Source organism: Castor canadensis, chromosome 3 (assembly GCF_047511655.1).
Source record: "Castor canadensis chromosome 3, mCasCan1.hap1v2, whole genome shotgun sequence".
Taxonomy (NCBI): Eukaryota; Metazoa; Chordata; class Mammalia; order Rodentia; family Castoridae; genus Castor; species Castor canadensis.
In genome coordinates, this window is record NC_133388.1 from 194,990,380 (window position 1) to 195,004,748 (window position 14,369).

General features: G+C 41.8%; 1 protein-coding gene across 1 annotated transcript in view; it reads right to left on the reverse strand.

The window, feature by feature from the left end:
* Positions 1–14,369, reverse strand: part of Col22a1 (collagen type XXII alpha 1 chain) — a 247,389-nt gene that overhangs the window by 159,379 nt on the left and 73,641 nt on the right. The window contains exons 10-12 of the mRNA XM_020188246.2: positions 13,301–13,345; positions 12,157–12,219; positions 4,269–4,307 (exon numbers count right to left, since the gene is read on the reverse strand). Coding sequence (XP_020043835.2) covers positions 4,269–4,307; positions 12,157–12,219; positions 13,301–13,345 — 147 coding nt within the window. The remainder of the gene's footprint in view (positions 1–4,268; positions 4,308–12,156; positions 12,220–13,300; positions 13,346–14,369) is intronic.

Consider the following 14,369-nt stretch of genomic DNA (forward strand, 5'->3'; position numbering starts at 1 on the left):
CACCATCTAGCAGGAAATTACCCACTCCACCACCCATACCCAGTGTCAGCAACCAGAGCCTCAGGGATGCATCTTCTCATTGGCCAAGGTGCATAGATGCTCAAGAGCATCATCTCCTGTTAACTGAGTGTCAGGGCCTCTAAGTATTGATGAGAAGACTGCCGTTGCTAGAGGTGGTGTGTCCGTTTTATAAGAGGCATAGCAGACCCTTTGGGCGGAGTCTTAAGGCCAGTCTGGATAGCAGACCTCAAAGTGTGGCTCCTGGGCCAGCAACAGCAACACGGCGTGGACTTTGTTGAAAGGAAAATTCTTTGGACCACTGCAGAACTACTAAGTCAGATAGTCTGGGATGTGAGTTCCAGCTGATGTAGTTAATCCTGAAGGTGGTTTGAATGTGGACTCAAGTTTCAGAGCTATTTTTCAGAACAGACAAATGCAGGCGGTAGAGTCAGAAACCTCGAGTTCAGATACTAGCTCCAACCACAAAGAGAGCTGAAATTACCAGCTCCTGAATCCAGTTAGTGGCCATAGCCTAGTAATGATATCCACTCAAAAGTTAAGCTCTTTAGCTTGATTTCGTTAGCATGTGCAGGAATTGTAGCAGACAGTAAGTGCTCAACAAGTAAACACTTGGTACTGTTACTTTTCTTAGGTTCTCTGTAAGTTATTTTAGATGCACTGAAGAAATAGACTGCCACAACCGCCCACCTAGAACACACTTTCTAAGAACACTCCCTGGGCTTCCCTAGACCTTGGGAGTTGCAGAAATCCTTCTCACGGGGAGACGGAAGGTCTCTGACCTTCTGCAGCTGCCAGATGCCTCTGGGGATAAAATCTCATAAATGCTGAGAAAACAAAAGACGTCATTTGGTTATAAAAATGGAGCACTATGCTGGCGTAATGGCAATTATACCTAACATTTATGAACACTTTTTACAAATATAAGTCATTTATTCCCATTAGCTCATTTAATCCTTGCAGCACCCCTCTAATGTAAGTATTATATTTGCCAATTCACAGATGGGGAAAGCCAGGGTTATGGAGGCTAAGTAATGGCCTCTTTCGTACAGCTGCTAAGTGACCCCATCCAATCTGTGTCTGGCCTCTTAGCATCCCCTGACCTCTCAGTTGAGTCATCCAGCATTTACCCTTCCTATAAATGCTCTCCCCCTCTTATATGAAGCCCTTAGTCTTGAGACTGGTCCATTAGACTTGGCAAGCACCTAATTGCCAGACAGAGCTGAAGGAAAAAACGTGCAGACTTTTCTCTATTCAGTTCTGCTTGGGTTGTGAGATCCATGAACACAAAACTTCCCTAAGGTGTCATTCAGCACATGGACAGGACCCATGACCCCTTTCCTCATTCTCTCAGCATTGGCCCCCAACGTACTAGGCTACATGAAGATACATAAGCAGCTAAACTGCTTTCCCCTACCCCAAATCCTTTGGTTATTGTAAAAATAGAAGGCACTCAACCAGTTACCAACTTAGTCACCATGAATAATGCAGATTAATGCATAAGCAAAGACAAGGAAGTGAGGGTGTGTATTAACCCAGCCATGTGCAAAGAACCCAGAACTAGAAGCAAACAGCACTAATATATCTTAGAAGTTTCACACATATAAACATAAACATATAATTTACATTTTCTGGCTCAGAGGTTCTACAATGCAAACTTTATGTAAAATGTTTAGATTCCTATAAGGAATATGGTTTGTTCAGGTCAAGAATACCAGCATTTCTTTCAGAGATGGGCAGGGTATGGCACAGGCCAATCCAATAGCCACAAATGGAGGGATTCCCCTCTGAGTTTTGTCTCTTGTATCAGATACACCCAGCCTCAGCCAACCAATCACCAGTTCTTGTGATCATGAATACAGCCCAGCCTCCTTCAAGGGGCTTAAGAGGCTGATGCTTATAAGCCGAAAGTGTGGAATATAGTAAAAGGCCAATAAAGGACTGATGACATGAGTTTTTACACTACATGGTACCCTCTTCCAGGTATTAGAGCTTTCTAGTCAAAATTGCCAACTTCAGCCAATGAATTCTGCATGGCTACTCCTGCTAACATCCTCATTGATTGTTTTCAGAGAGAACCACCAAATTAAAAGCATACATTTTATTCCTTGCACATGCTTTGCATGTACAAAAGACTCCTTTTCTTAGTCCAATTGGGCTGCTGTAACAAAATGCCTTAAATTAGGGACCTTATAAACAACAGAAGTATATCCTCTGGAGGTTAGAAATCCAAGATTAAGGCATGAGCAGTTTCGGTATCTGGTGAGGGCACTTCCCGGCTCATAGGGGCACCTTCTTGCTGTGTCCTCACATGGTGGAAGGGGTCAGAGGGTCTGCATTTGACCTCTTTCATAAGAACACTGATATCACTCATAAGTCTCCACTCTCCAAAACTCCACCTTCTAATAGAGTGACCTTGGGAGTAGGATTTTAACAGAGGACTTGTGAGGATACACATACAGTGGGACCACACATTAATATAAACAAGTGTCTTATGGTTTCTGGAGATCTTTTCTGGTCACTACTTTGGAAAGGAGGCACCCAGAAGAAAAACCTCATGTAACAGAGCTCCTTCTTCACCCATTTCTGCAGCCCAAATCAACCTCCAAGAATACTTCTCATCGTGTAATTTCCAAAAAGACTGATTCTGCAATACTCAGAGGGCATGAGCTTGACATGACAGTCACCCTGGGTGACTGAGGCTCAAAAACTGACCACAAGTATAGTGCCGTGACAGAGTGAGCACGAGCTATGCTGTATTGGATGCTGTGTGACCTCTCATGCCATTTTTTATTCTTACACAGTAGTTACAGTCTGCACACATGCCTGGGATTTTAGTGAGGGGAGAAGTTATTGGGGTATAAATGAACATACAAAGAAAAGTGAGAAAAGCACACTCATAACTTTGTCACCCACAGACCACAATATACATTTCACAATGTATTTTGAAACCAAAGTATCATCTGTATTTTTAGGTCATTATTTATCCTCCTATGACTTTGCACCCTGGTGCTATTGCATTATTTAGCTGCACATTTCCCCCTTTGTCCTCTGCACAGCATTGTCTCATTTCTAGTCTCGCTTATAAATTATTCACATATATATTTAGTCTCACTTGTAAAGTCCACATGGGTATATAGCTGTGCATATCTCAATACATCACTTTAACGTCAATCTAGATGGGAAAGTACTAAAGATGTACGTACAGGGAGAGAACAAGCTGCCCACATGGGAGCTCATTCCCGTCATTTCAGAAGACAGCCATCAGCTCTATGCGGGGGCTGATGCAGCCCCTCCCAGGGTACAGTGGCACTGTGTTCTGCACTGCAAGGGCATTTGTGACACATATATACACCAAGAGTCTTGTGGCTGTTTCTCCAGGGAAATGGGAGTTGTTTTGTTTTTAAATAGCTGCTGTGAGTGAAAAACAGCATCTTTAGTGGCTCTTTGCTTTTGATTTCTTCTTATTGGCTAACAATTTAAGGATTTCTTCTTCAGAAGACCCACATTCCCCCCAGATCTGCCATGCTGTGTCTGTCATGCTAAAGTAACAGGAGGTACAACTTTCATAACTGGAGAGAACATTTTAGGTCTCCCACAAATTTTTTAGTTCTCTGCCTGTTCCTTCCTGCTGCCATCACTGGCTCTGAACCTCGTCTCCTCCCCTTTAAATCTCCTGACTCTTCTTCACATTCCTCTGGGCATCTCCTCTCAGCTCTACCTGGAACCTGCTGTTTGAGCATCTTCAGCATCGTAGAGCACACACCGACCCCTCCCTTCAGCAGCTCCTTACCACCATGCATGAAGCCTAAATGTGTCTTGATAGTTGATGTCCTGCATGGTGGTCCTCAAACTCTTTCTCCAGCTCTATTTGCTACCCTCTGAGTGACACTGCATGCCCTCTGCCCTCAGCCTTGTGAACCACCTTCATCTGAAGCAATTTCACCTCCACAATTCACTCATGCTCTTCACACCACTGGGAGATCCTGCTTGAAACCTCTACTCTTTGGGTGCCATTCAAGTTTTCACTGCTCTCAACTGCCATTTCCTGTCTCCATCTTTCCTGCTGTCTACATGTGTTTTGATCACCTGAGTTGGAAGGACACATATGGCCCATGCTGCAATGCAGGGGGCCTCTTCTCCCTACAGAAATTCTTGCTAGGTAGCACAACTGTAGCATCCTCCCACACACAAGGACCCAAGTCCCCTATCTTGTCCTTTGGAGAAGTGTAATAAACGGAGGTGCTTACCTTTTCACCCTTTTCTCCTTGTACAAAGGGTCCTCTGCCCTAGAAAAAGGAAAGCAGAAAGCAAAGGTTACTGCAGTTCATCTCCATGCCATGAAATGACTGGATGCGTTCTCATTAGTTCTGCCCAGAGCCCCTAAGAGAGATGTAATTATTATTCATTGAATGTAGATTCTCTTGGGTACCATCTCCTTTAATGTCTCCAGTTATTTGACATTATATGTACTATTCTTTGTTTCCCTAATAGCTTTATTGGAATATAATCTGCATATCATGCAATTCTCCTATTTAAAGTATCTAATTCAATAGTATTGATGTGTTTTAGAGTTGTGCAACAATTACCATAATCAATTTGGGAACATTTCAGTCATTTCCAAAAGAAGCCATATCCAATAGCAGTCACTTCCCCCCACTCCCAGTACTGGACAAATAATAAACTATTTTATGTCCCTACAGATTTGCCTATTCTAGCCATTTGATATAAATGATTCAATGTGTGGCTTTTTATGACTATCTTCTCTCACTTAGAGGAGTCTTTTCAAGGCTTATCCATATGTTCCACCACATATCTGAATTTCTTTTTTTTTTTGCAGACTAATACAGCAACATATGAATATAGCACATTTTATTTGTTCATTCTACATGTAATGCTCATTGCTTCTACTTTTGGGTATTATAAATAATCCCACTACAGACACTTGTGTGTAAGTTTTTGGGTGAACATATGCTAATATCTAGAGTATCGCTGAGTCACATTTTGAGAATGCCAGACTGTTTTCCCTAGAAATGTCACCATTTCATACCAGCAATGTATGAAGGCTGAGATTTTTCTGAGGTATTGAAGTCTATAGCCATTGTTATTGTCTGTTTCTGGTTTGAATTCTACAGTTGTATAGCATATACTTTGAGGCTCTGCTGTTAGGTGCTTAAATGTTTATACTTGTTATATATTGTTAAAGGACTGACCCTTGTATCATTATAAAATGTCTGATTATTAACTATTTCTGTCTTAAAGACTATTTTACCTGATAATAGTGTAATCATTCCAGATTTTTATGTTTTCTAGTTTTAGAATGTATATTTTCAGTCCTTTTACTTTTACTGTATATATAGTTTTGTTTTGTTTGGTACTGGGAATTTAAACCAGGGCCTCCTGCATGGTAGGCAAACACTCGACCACTGAGCTACACACTGAGCCCCTATTTATATATCTGAATGTAAAGTATATTTCCTATAGACAGTGTATTAGATCTTGTTTTTACTTTCTGTCTGAAAATCTCTGGTTTTTAGTTGTTTTATTTAATACACTCATGCATAATGTCATGATATACAGAATTCAATTTATATATACATCAGTTTATTTTTGTTATCTATATGTCTCTTGTCTTTTCTACTCCTCATTGATGAAGTTATTTTCTAGTGTGATATTTTAATTTCTTTAATATTTTCACAATATAGTGAAATCTGTATATATTTCAGGTTTATAGAAACCATACTTCCAGTGAGATGTACAAACATTTCTTCTCAGCTCTATCCCCTCTTCCTCCTTTTGTTCACTATTATTGCCATGCCCATTGCACATATATTTGGTAAACACCCAACATGTTATACTTATTACTTTGAACTTGTCATTACACTGCATTTTGCTCCATTATTTCTGCTGACTGCTCAGTTGTTAATTTTATTGGGTTTCCTTGTATCTGATGAGTCATTTTTCTCTCTTGATGCTTTTAGTTTCATTTGCCTTTGAGCACTTTTATTATGGTGTTTATAAGTGTGTATCTCTTAGTGTTCATCCTAATTAAAGCTCATTGAGTCTCTTGAATGTGTAGATTATGGCTTTCATCAAATATGAGATGTCTTCGCCTGTTATTTCTTAGAATATTTTTCTACTTCCTCTTAGAACTCCTCCGATGTACACAGTGGTGCACTTTATACCCCCATATTCTCTGACACTGTTCAGGTTTCTCCATTATTTTTTCTCTGTCATTCAGATTACATAAACTCTATTGAGATATCTTCAGGAATGCTAATTCTGTCTTCTGGCTGCTCAATCTACTGTTTCTAGAGATTTTTTTAAATTTCAGTTATTTTCATTTTTGAACTCCAAAATTTCCATTTAAGTTTCATCCCTTTGTTGATTTTTATATATGTAAATATACATATACATATATGTATATATGTATGTATATATATATTATATATATATAGTAGGCAATATTGTCACCATCCCTTTCTTTGCTTCTTTAAGAAAGCAAAGTTAGTTATTTGAATATAATTTCAGTGATTACTTGAGGGCTTTGTCTGTTAAGTCCAATGTCTGTGCCTTTCACTGACACTTTCTGTTGCCTGCTTTCTTTTTCTATTTGTGTTACATTTTCTGTTTCTTTACACATCTTATAAGTTTTTGCTGAAAACTAAATATTTTGGGAAATATATTGTAGCAACTCTGGACATTAACACTTTTCCTTCTAGGACTGAGTTTGTTGTTTTCTTGTTTATTGGCTGTTAACGCAGCTAGGTTTTGTGAGTGAGGTTATCCTCTTCTCCAGTGTTATTTCCAATGCCACTTCTCAGAGGGCATGAGCTTGACATGACAGTCACCCTGGATGACAATGGTGTTAGAAGGCTCTTTTTCACAGTCTGTGTTGATGTCAATCTGCCTCCTAAATTCGTCATACTCCCAGCTGGTTATTGTTTTTTCTACCTTATGGTGTTAATTGCTCCACAATCTGATCCAACTAAATTAGTTGGATCCAACTAAATTAGATCTCCCTCACATGAGTAGCTGTAGCCAGTCACTGAAGTATGCTTTTTTTTTTTTCGTTTATTCACATGTGCATACAATGTTTGGGTCATTTCTCCTCCCTACACCCTGCCTCCTCCCTCTCCCTCCCACCCCCCTTGCTTCAGGCAGAAACTGTTTTGCCCTAATCTCTAATTTATTGAAGAGAAAGTATAAACAATAATAAGAAGGACAAAGCATTTTTGTTAGTTGAGATAAGGATAGCTATACAGAGAGATTCCTAGCATTGCTTCCATGTACATATGTGTTACATTCTAAATTGATTCTTCTGACCTTTTCTCTAGTTCCTGATCCCCTTCTCCTATTGGTCTCTGTTGCTTTAAAGTTTCTGCATTAGTTCCTTTGCATTGAGGACATCAAATACTATCATGTTTTTTGGGTTTCTTACTTATCCTCACCCCTCCCTTGTGTGCTCTCGCCTTATCATGTGACCAAAGTCCAATCCCCTTGTCGTGTTTGCCCTTGATCTAATGTCCGCATATGAGGGAGAACATATGATTTTTGGTCTTTTGGGCCAGGCTAACCTCACTCAGAATGATGTTCTCCAATTCCATCCATTTACCAGCGAATGATAACATTTCGTTCTTCTTCATGGCCGCATAAAATTCCATTGTGTATAGATACCACATTTTCTTAATCCACTCGTCAGTGGTGGGGCATCTTGGCTGTTTCCATAACTTGGCTATTGTGAATAGTGCCGCAATAAACATGGGTGTGCAGGTGCCTTTGGAGTAACCTGTGTCACATTGTTTTGGGTATATCCCCAAGAGTGGGATTGCTGTATCATATGATATATCTATGTTTAGATTTTTAAGAAGCCTCCAAATTTTTTTCCAGAGTGGTTGTACTAGTTTACATTCCCACCAACAGTGTAAGAGGGTTCCTTTTTCCCCACATCCTCGCCAACACCTGTTGTTTGTGGTGTTGCTGATGATGGCTATTCTAACAAGGGTGAAGTGGAATCTTAGTGTGGTTTTAATTTGCATTTCCTTTATGGCTAGAGATGGTGAGCATTTTTTCATGTGTTTTTTGGCCATTTGAATTTCTTCTTTTGAGAAAGTTCTGTTTAGTTCAGTTGCCCATTTCTTTACTGGTTCATTAATTTTGGGAGAGTTTAGTTTTTAGAGTTCCCTGTATATTCTGGTTATCAGTCCTTTGTCTGATGTGTAGTTGGCAAATATTTTCTCCCACTCTGTGGGTGTTCTCTTCAGTTTAAAGACCATTTCTTTTGCTGTGCAGAAGCTTTTTAGTTTTATGAAGTCCCATTTATCTATGCTATCTCTTAGTTGCTGAGATGCTGGGGTTCTATTGAAGAAGTCCTTGCCTTACCTATTTACTTCCAAAGTGTTTCTTACTCTTTCCTGTACCAACTTTAGAGTTTGGGGTCTGATATTAAGATCCTTGATCCATTTTGAGTTGATGCTAGTACAGGGTGATAAACATGGATCTAGTTTCAGTTTTTGCAGATGGCTAACCACTTTCCCCAACAACTTTTGTTGAAGAGGCTGTCTTTTCTCCATTGTATATTTTTAGCGCCTTTGTCAAAAATAAAGTGGGTATAGTTGTTGAGGTATGCTTCTGATCCCAAGAGGGCTCTTCTCAACTGTGTCTCTTCCTGGTTCTCCCTGATAAGTGAGCTGGCCTATGGTGCATCTTGAGGATCTCACAGAGCCACTACTCTCCTCCTAATCGGTGACTACCCAAAGCCCCTTTGTGTCTAGACATTCCTTAATTTTCACTTCCCCATGCTCTGTTTCAGAGTCAGCACCTTAGAGGAAAGATTCAGAAATCTCTGTTCTTATGGACTAGATCTCTGAGTTCCTGTTCTAGAACTAGGGATCCGAACAGTGGCCCCTTCTCTTAGGGGTTCCCTTGCTGAGCAGAAGCAGTACTCCTCTAAACTTGAATCTTCCAGTGTGGAACCTCAACCCTATTAGTGAGTAGGAGTGATTTCCATCAGGGACCCAACATCCCTGGCTTGTCACACTTGAGACAGAAGTGCCAGTCTCTGAGTAGGGTTTTTTTTGGGGGTGTGGGGGAAGCCTACATCTCTTGGCTATACCTGCCTAGAATTTGGCCTCTGTGACTCGAGGCCAATGTTGGGGTTTCACCAGGTATGGATCTTTTGTTGGGAGTGGATGTGGAGTCACTCATGCACCATTCCAAAAGCAGACCTGTATAAGTATTATTTTTATATCTAATTAGTACATATGGAAAATAAAGCTCAGAAAGATCTAGCATCTTCTTCAGTTCATGAAGTGGGTAGTGGAACCAGATTTGAATGTGGACCATCTGAAGCTAATGTCACTGTCTCAATCCCAGTGCTGTTTGCATCCATGCAGCTGCTGTCAGCACTGGGCAGGCAGTATTGACAATGGTTGCACACTGGACTGCTGCCCAGAGTCCAGGGCTCCAGAGGACAACCAAGTTTGTTCTCTGATTCTAGAACAAAGTTCTCACAACCTCCCTTCCTCTAAACCCAACTTTACGTACAGCATTTGACATAAGGTGAGTCTTGCTTCAGAAATGGAAGGAAGAGGAAAGGTCAGAGACTTCCTATACCCTCTGCCTGCCAAAGGGCTTCCTACATTCCACACTTTTTAAGTTACTCCAGTTTTCTGAGCTTCATTTTGCTCATCTGTATGATGGGAATTTATTTCATCAGGCAAGTTGATGTGAGAGCCAAACCTGAGGGCATGTGGCATGGAGCCAGGCACAGTGAGTGCTGGCACAGTCCCCAGTTCTTACTGTTTCCAGGCCACTTTGCATGGGTGCTTACTACCACCACAGGAGAAGGTCTACAGAGCACAGTGGAAGGTAAAGTCACGCAAAGTAGATCAGGATTCTGATTAAAACAGCTGCAGGCCTGTGTTCTGTCTCTGCCACATCCAACCTCTGGGATTAAAGGAAAATCTCAGACGTCACCATTAGAGATGTGATATGACTTGACTGTGGTAAAAATTGTTACAGGGACTGAAAGAACCCATGGGGAGTGCCTGCACAGATCACATTGGACAGCTACAGCAATGACCACATTGGTAAGCAGAGAATTGAGTGTGATGCATTTGCCACATGAGTTCCCTAGGAAAGGACTTTGTCTCATGGTCAGGGCTTCCTTCTGAGCACTGAGAACCTACAAGGAACCAATTCCAGTCACACACACTGAAAAAGACAGTTGCCAATCTCGGACCATCTACTACGGGCCAGGCATTTTATAAACAAAGTAACTGTTATTCTCATTTTGCTAATGGGCTAAAGAACTTTCAGAGAGGTTAGACACCTGCCCAAGTTCACACAGCTAATAGGAGCTGATGTCAAGGACAATAACTAAGGTCCATCTGATGCTACTACACATGTGCTGGAGGTCAGGCTGAGGAGGGTAGTGCTCCAACAGATCAGGGGACCATAACAGCAATAACAGCCTTTACTATGCTTCCAGCACTGATCTAAGTTGTTTGCATGCATTAATCATTTACTTCTCCTAACAGTCCTGGGCAGGTTAATCAGCCCCATTGTACAGATGAGGAAACTGATAACAAAAGGTTCCTGCCTAGGTGGAGCAAGACCCTTTCAGCTGTGTGGCTTCTGAGTCTGTGTTCTGACCTGCAGAATGTTGATCTTTCTGATTCTTTTGGTTTTTAGCAGTACTGGGGTTTGAACTCAGGGCCTTGAGCTTACTAGGCAGACCACCTGCTGCTTGAATTATTCCTCCAGCATCTCTGATTTGTTTCCTGATCTCCATCAGGCAGAAAAGGGTGTGGAAAAATGGAGTTGATGGAAGGGAAAGTATCCTTGGTAGAGGAAAGAGCACGGGCAACAGCCAGAGTGAGAGAGGATACCATGCGACCAGTTCGGAGGGGCAGAGTGGGGCTAATTTGGAAGCACAGAATTCTAGGGATGGGGGAGGGAACAGAGATGGGGCCATGTCCAGTAGGTCCCTGGCCCATGGAGAGACCAGCTCAGTTCCTGGCACTCACCAGGTCTTCAGCCCACACTTGCTTTTTAAATTTTGTAATAGTATATGATGGTTATACAGGGGTTTTTGTTGTGACATTTCCATATATACATATATTGTACCCAGGTTTGATTCACCCCTCCATTATTCTTCCAACTCCCATTCTTAAAATGACTTTGATAGGTTTCAATGGTCCATATTTATACATGTATCAAAAACACATCAACCATATTCACCTTCCTTTATCCTCTTCATTTACCCTTCCCCTCCTGCTATTACCCTTCCCTTAGCATGACCTGTTTTACATGGCTATCCTTTATTGCTTTAGTGTCTGTTCATTGCTGAGTGGGGTTTTGCCTTGGTATTTTACTTGCAAATATATTTTACTCTAATCGGTCTGACCCCTCTATTACTCTTCCTTACCCTTTTCCCTTACTCTGTATTGTTCAATAGTTTTCAGTGTGTTTTGTTCAGTATCAATCACTCTCTATCATTCTTTTCTTCTTTTCATCCTGCCTTAGCTTTGTCTCCTCTAACAGTCCCACTTTTGGAAACACATTTGTGTATGTGTGTGTGCGTGTGCACATGTGTATGCATGTGTGCATGTGTGTGTGTACACATGTATGTGCGTGTGTGCACGTGTGTGCTGTGTGTGCATGTGTATGCATGTGTGCGTGTGTGTGCACATGTATGTGCGTATGTGTGCGTGTGTGCACGTGTGTGCTGTGTGCATGTGTATGCACGTGCATGTCATGTGTGATAATACTTGTGCTTGTATTTGGATTTATCTTCCATATACGAGAGAAAACTCACAACTTTTTTCTCTACCATCCTGGCTTGCTTCACTTAACATGATGATCTCCATTTCCATTCATTTATATGAGAACAACACAATTTCATTCTTATTTATGGCTCAGTAATGTTCATCAGATATATATGTATGTATGTGTGTATATATATATATATCGTATTTTATAATCCATCCATCAGCTTTAGGGCATCTGGGCTATTCCCATAGCTTCAGCCTACACTTGTTGAATACCATGACCAGAGTTGGGGTACAGGGGGTGAGCCTGGGTCACCCACACCAGCCATGTGGTTCAGTCACACAGAAATAGCACATAACTCACCATGTCCCCTTTCTCTCCCTTGGGTCCAGGAGGGCCCATCAGTCCAGTTGCTCCCATGTCTCCCTGAGAGGTTGAAACCAGAGGCAAACATTAGTTTAGGTCCTACAACAGCGCTCCTGGTTCACAGGCTAACCACTGCCAAACTTGCCCCAGTTCCCTCGAAGCAGCTGAGGTGGTCTTTGCCAAGTGCATGTGTCCTACACCCTACAAGGGGAGGAAGCACCTACGCCATTCCCCACATTACTGCCATTTACTCACAGACCTGTGTATCACCAGACTCACGTGCTTCAGGACAGGGCCCATTTAACCATCCTCCATCCCTGTGTCAACCCCAGTGTCTGGCCTATAGCAGATGTAATAATAATGAGCTGATGAATTCTAAACTAAGAAAGGCTTCGAGGGCCTGGGGGGAGGGAGACACAGAGGTAGAGCAGGAAAAGGGAATGGAAAGGGGGAGAAAGGGGAAAGGAAAGTTTAGTTGAGGGATTCTGACACAGAGAAAGGAAAGGAAGGAGAACTGAGACACCCAGATGTCTCAGGTGTCTCCACCTCCACTTTCAGGCCCTCTTTGAAACATCAAGCCAGGTGATGGCTGGCTGTGCTACAATGCAGAACTCTTTCACCCCATGACCATGAGCGCTTGGTACCTTCCAGGTCTCAATTTTCTGAGACCAAAACTTTGATTGGAGAAGATGGCACCCTGGGAACAAGGAAGGGAAAGGAGGCTGCTCATGACTTAGGATACAGGGCCGATGGGGTTCACTTTGTGTATAATTAACGAATACAAAAATTTTATAAACAAAAACTTCATACAGTTTAAATGAATCTTAAAGAGCCAATCCTTGAAAGTCTCTGGAACACATCAGCTTGCAAGGAGTGATACAGAATTAGCTGACTCCTGTGGAGAGTTGAGTCTGTCAGAGCAAACAAGCTTCTGAGCCTGGGATCTGGAAATCTTGCACTTTCTCATTCTTATTTTCAGGCTGAGAAGTGAAGTTCTGAGTAGATCAGAAACTCATGTGTTTGACACAAGGCAAAATGCTGGATGGACAGTGATCTAACTTTCCATTGTCCTTCGACAGAGAGCAAAGCAAGGAGCACTTGGGCCCCAAAGGACACCTGTGCCATGCATGTCAGTACTGACCTTCAGACCAGGGAGCCCCATAGGGCCATCAAAGCCCTTTTCACCCTATAGAAAGAAAGACAAAAGGAACAAGTAAGGCTCTATTTTAATCGTTCCCCTCTCATCACAAGCTGGTTATCCACCCCACGCACTCAAAAGCCAGTCTTATAAGCCAAGTGCCCACCAACACATCAGACAGGGAACTGGCTGACTGGACCTGAGAGCCCCGTTCTTGAATTGCAAACCTGCATGGAGTGTGCACCACCACACCCATCTCTTTGAGATAGAGTCTTGTTAATTTCTTTGCCCTGGCTGGCCTCAAACTAACTCCAGTAGCTGGGATTACAGATGTGAGCCATGGCATCTGGCAAGAACATGTATTTTTATTTATTTTATTTTATTTTATTTTATTTTATTTTATTTTATTTTATTTTATTTTATTTTTTGGCAGTACTGGAGGTGGAACTCAGGGACTCATGCTTTCTAGACAGGTGCGCTATCACTTGAACCATGCCTTCAGCCCTTTTTGCTTTAGTTCATTTTGAGATACAGTCTCACCTTATGCCTGGGCCAGCCTCCCATTTGTGTTTTCCCAAGTAGCTGGGATGACAGACATGAACCAGTACCCACCCACTGGTTGAGATGTGGGTCTCATGAATTTTCTGCTTGTGCTGACCTTCAACCACAATCCTCCCTATCTCCTTCTCTCAAGTAGCTAGGATTATAGGCTTGAGCTACCACCACTGGCAAGAGTTTGTTATGCTGGGTGGGGGTACATTGTGGCATTTATAAACGTTCTTACAATGTATCAAATATATCATACTTGAATTCACCCCCTCCACATGCACTTTTAAAATACTTTCGCTGTTTCCATTTACATACATGTGTGTATTTGACCTTTCACAGTATCCAGCAAAATACCTTAGACACTGTTCTTGCTGGCCACAATGTCTGATCACAGAGATGTAAACAGGGACTCAAAGACATTATGATGACCTCACAAAATGTTTTGCAAATGGAATGGAAGATTTAAATGACTGGAAACAAAATGGCCAGAGCTCTGCCTCCTACCAGAGAACTCAACATGCAT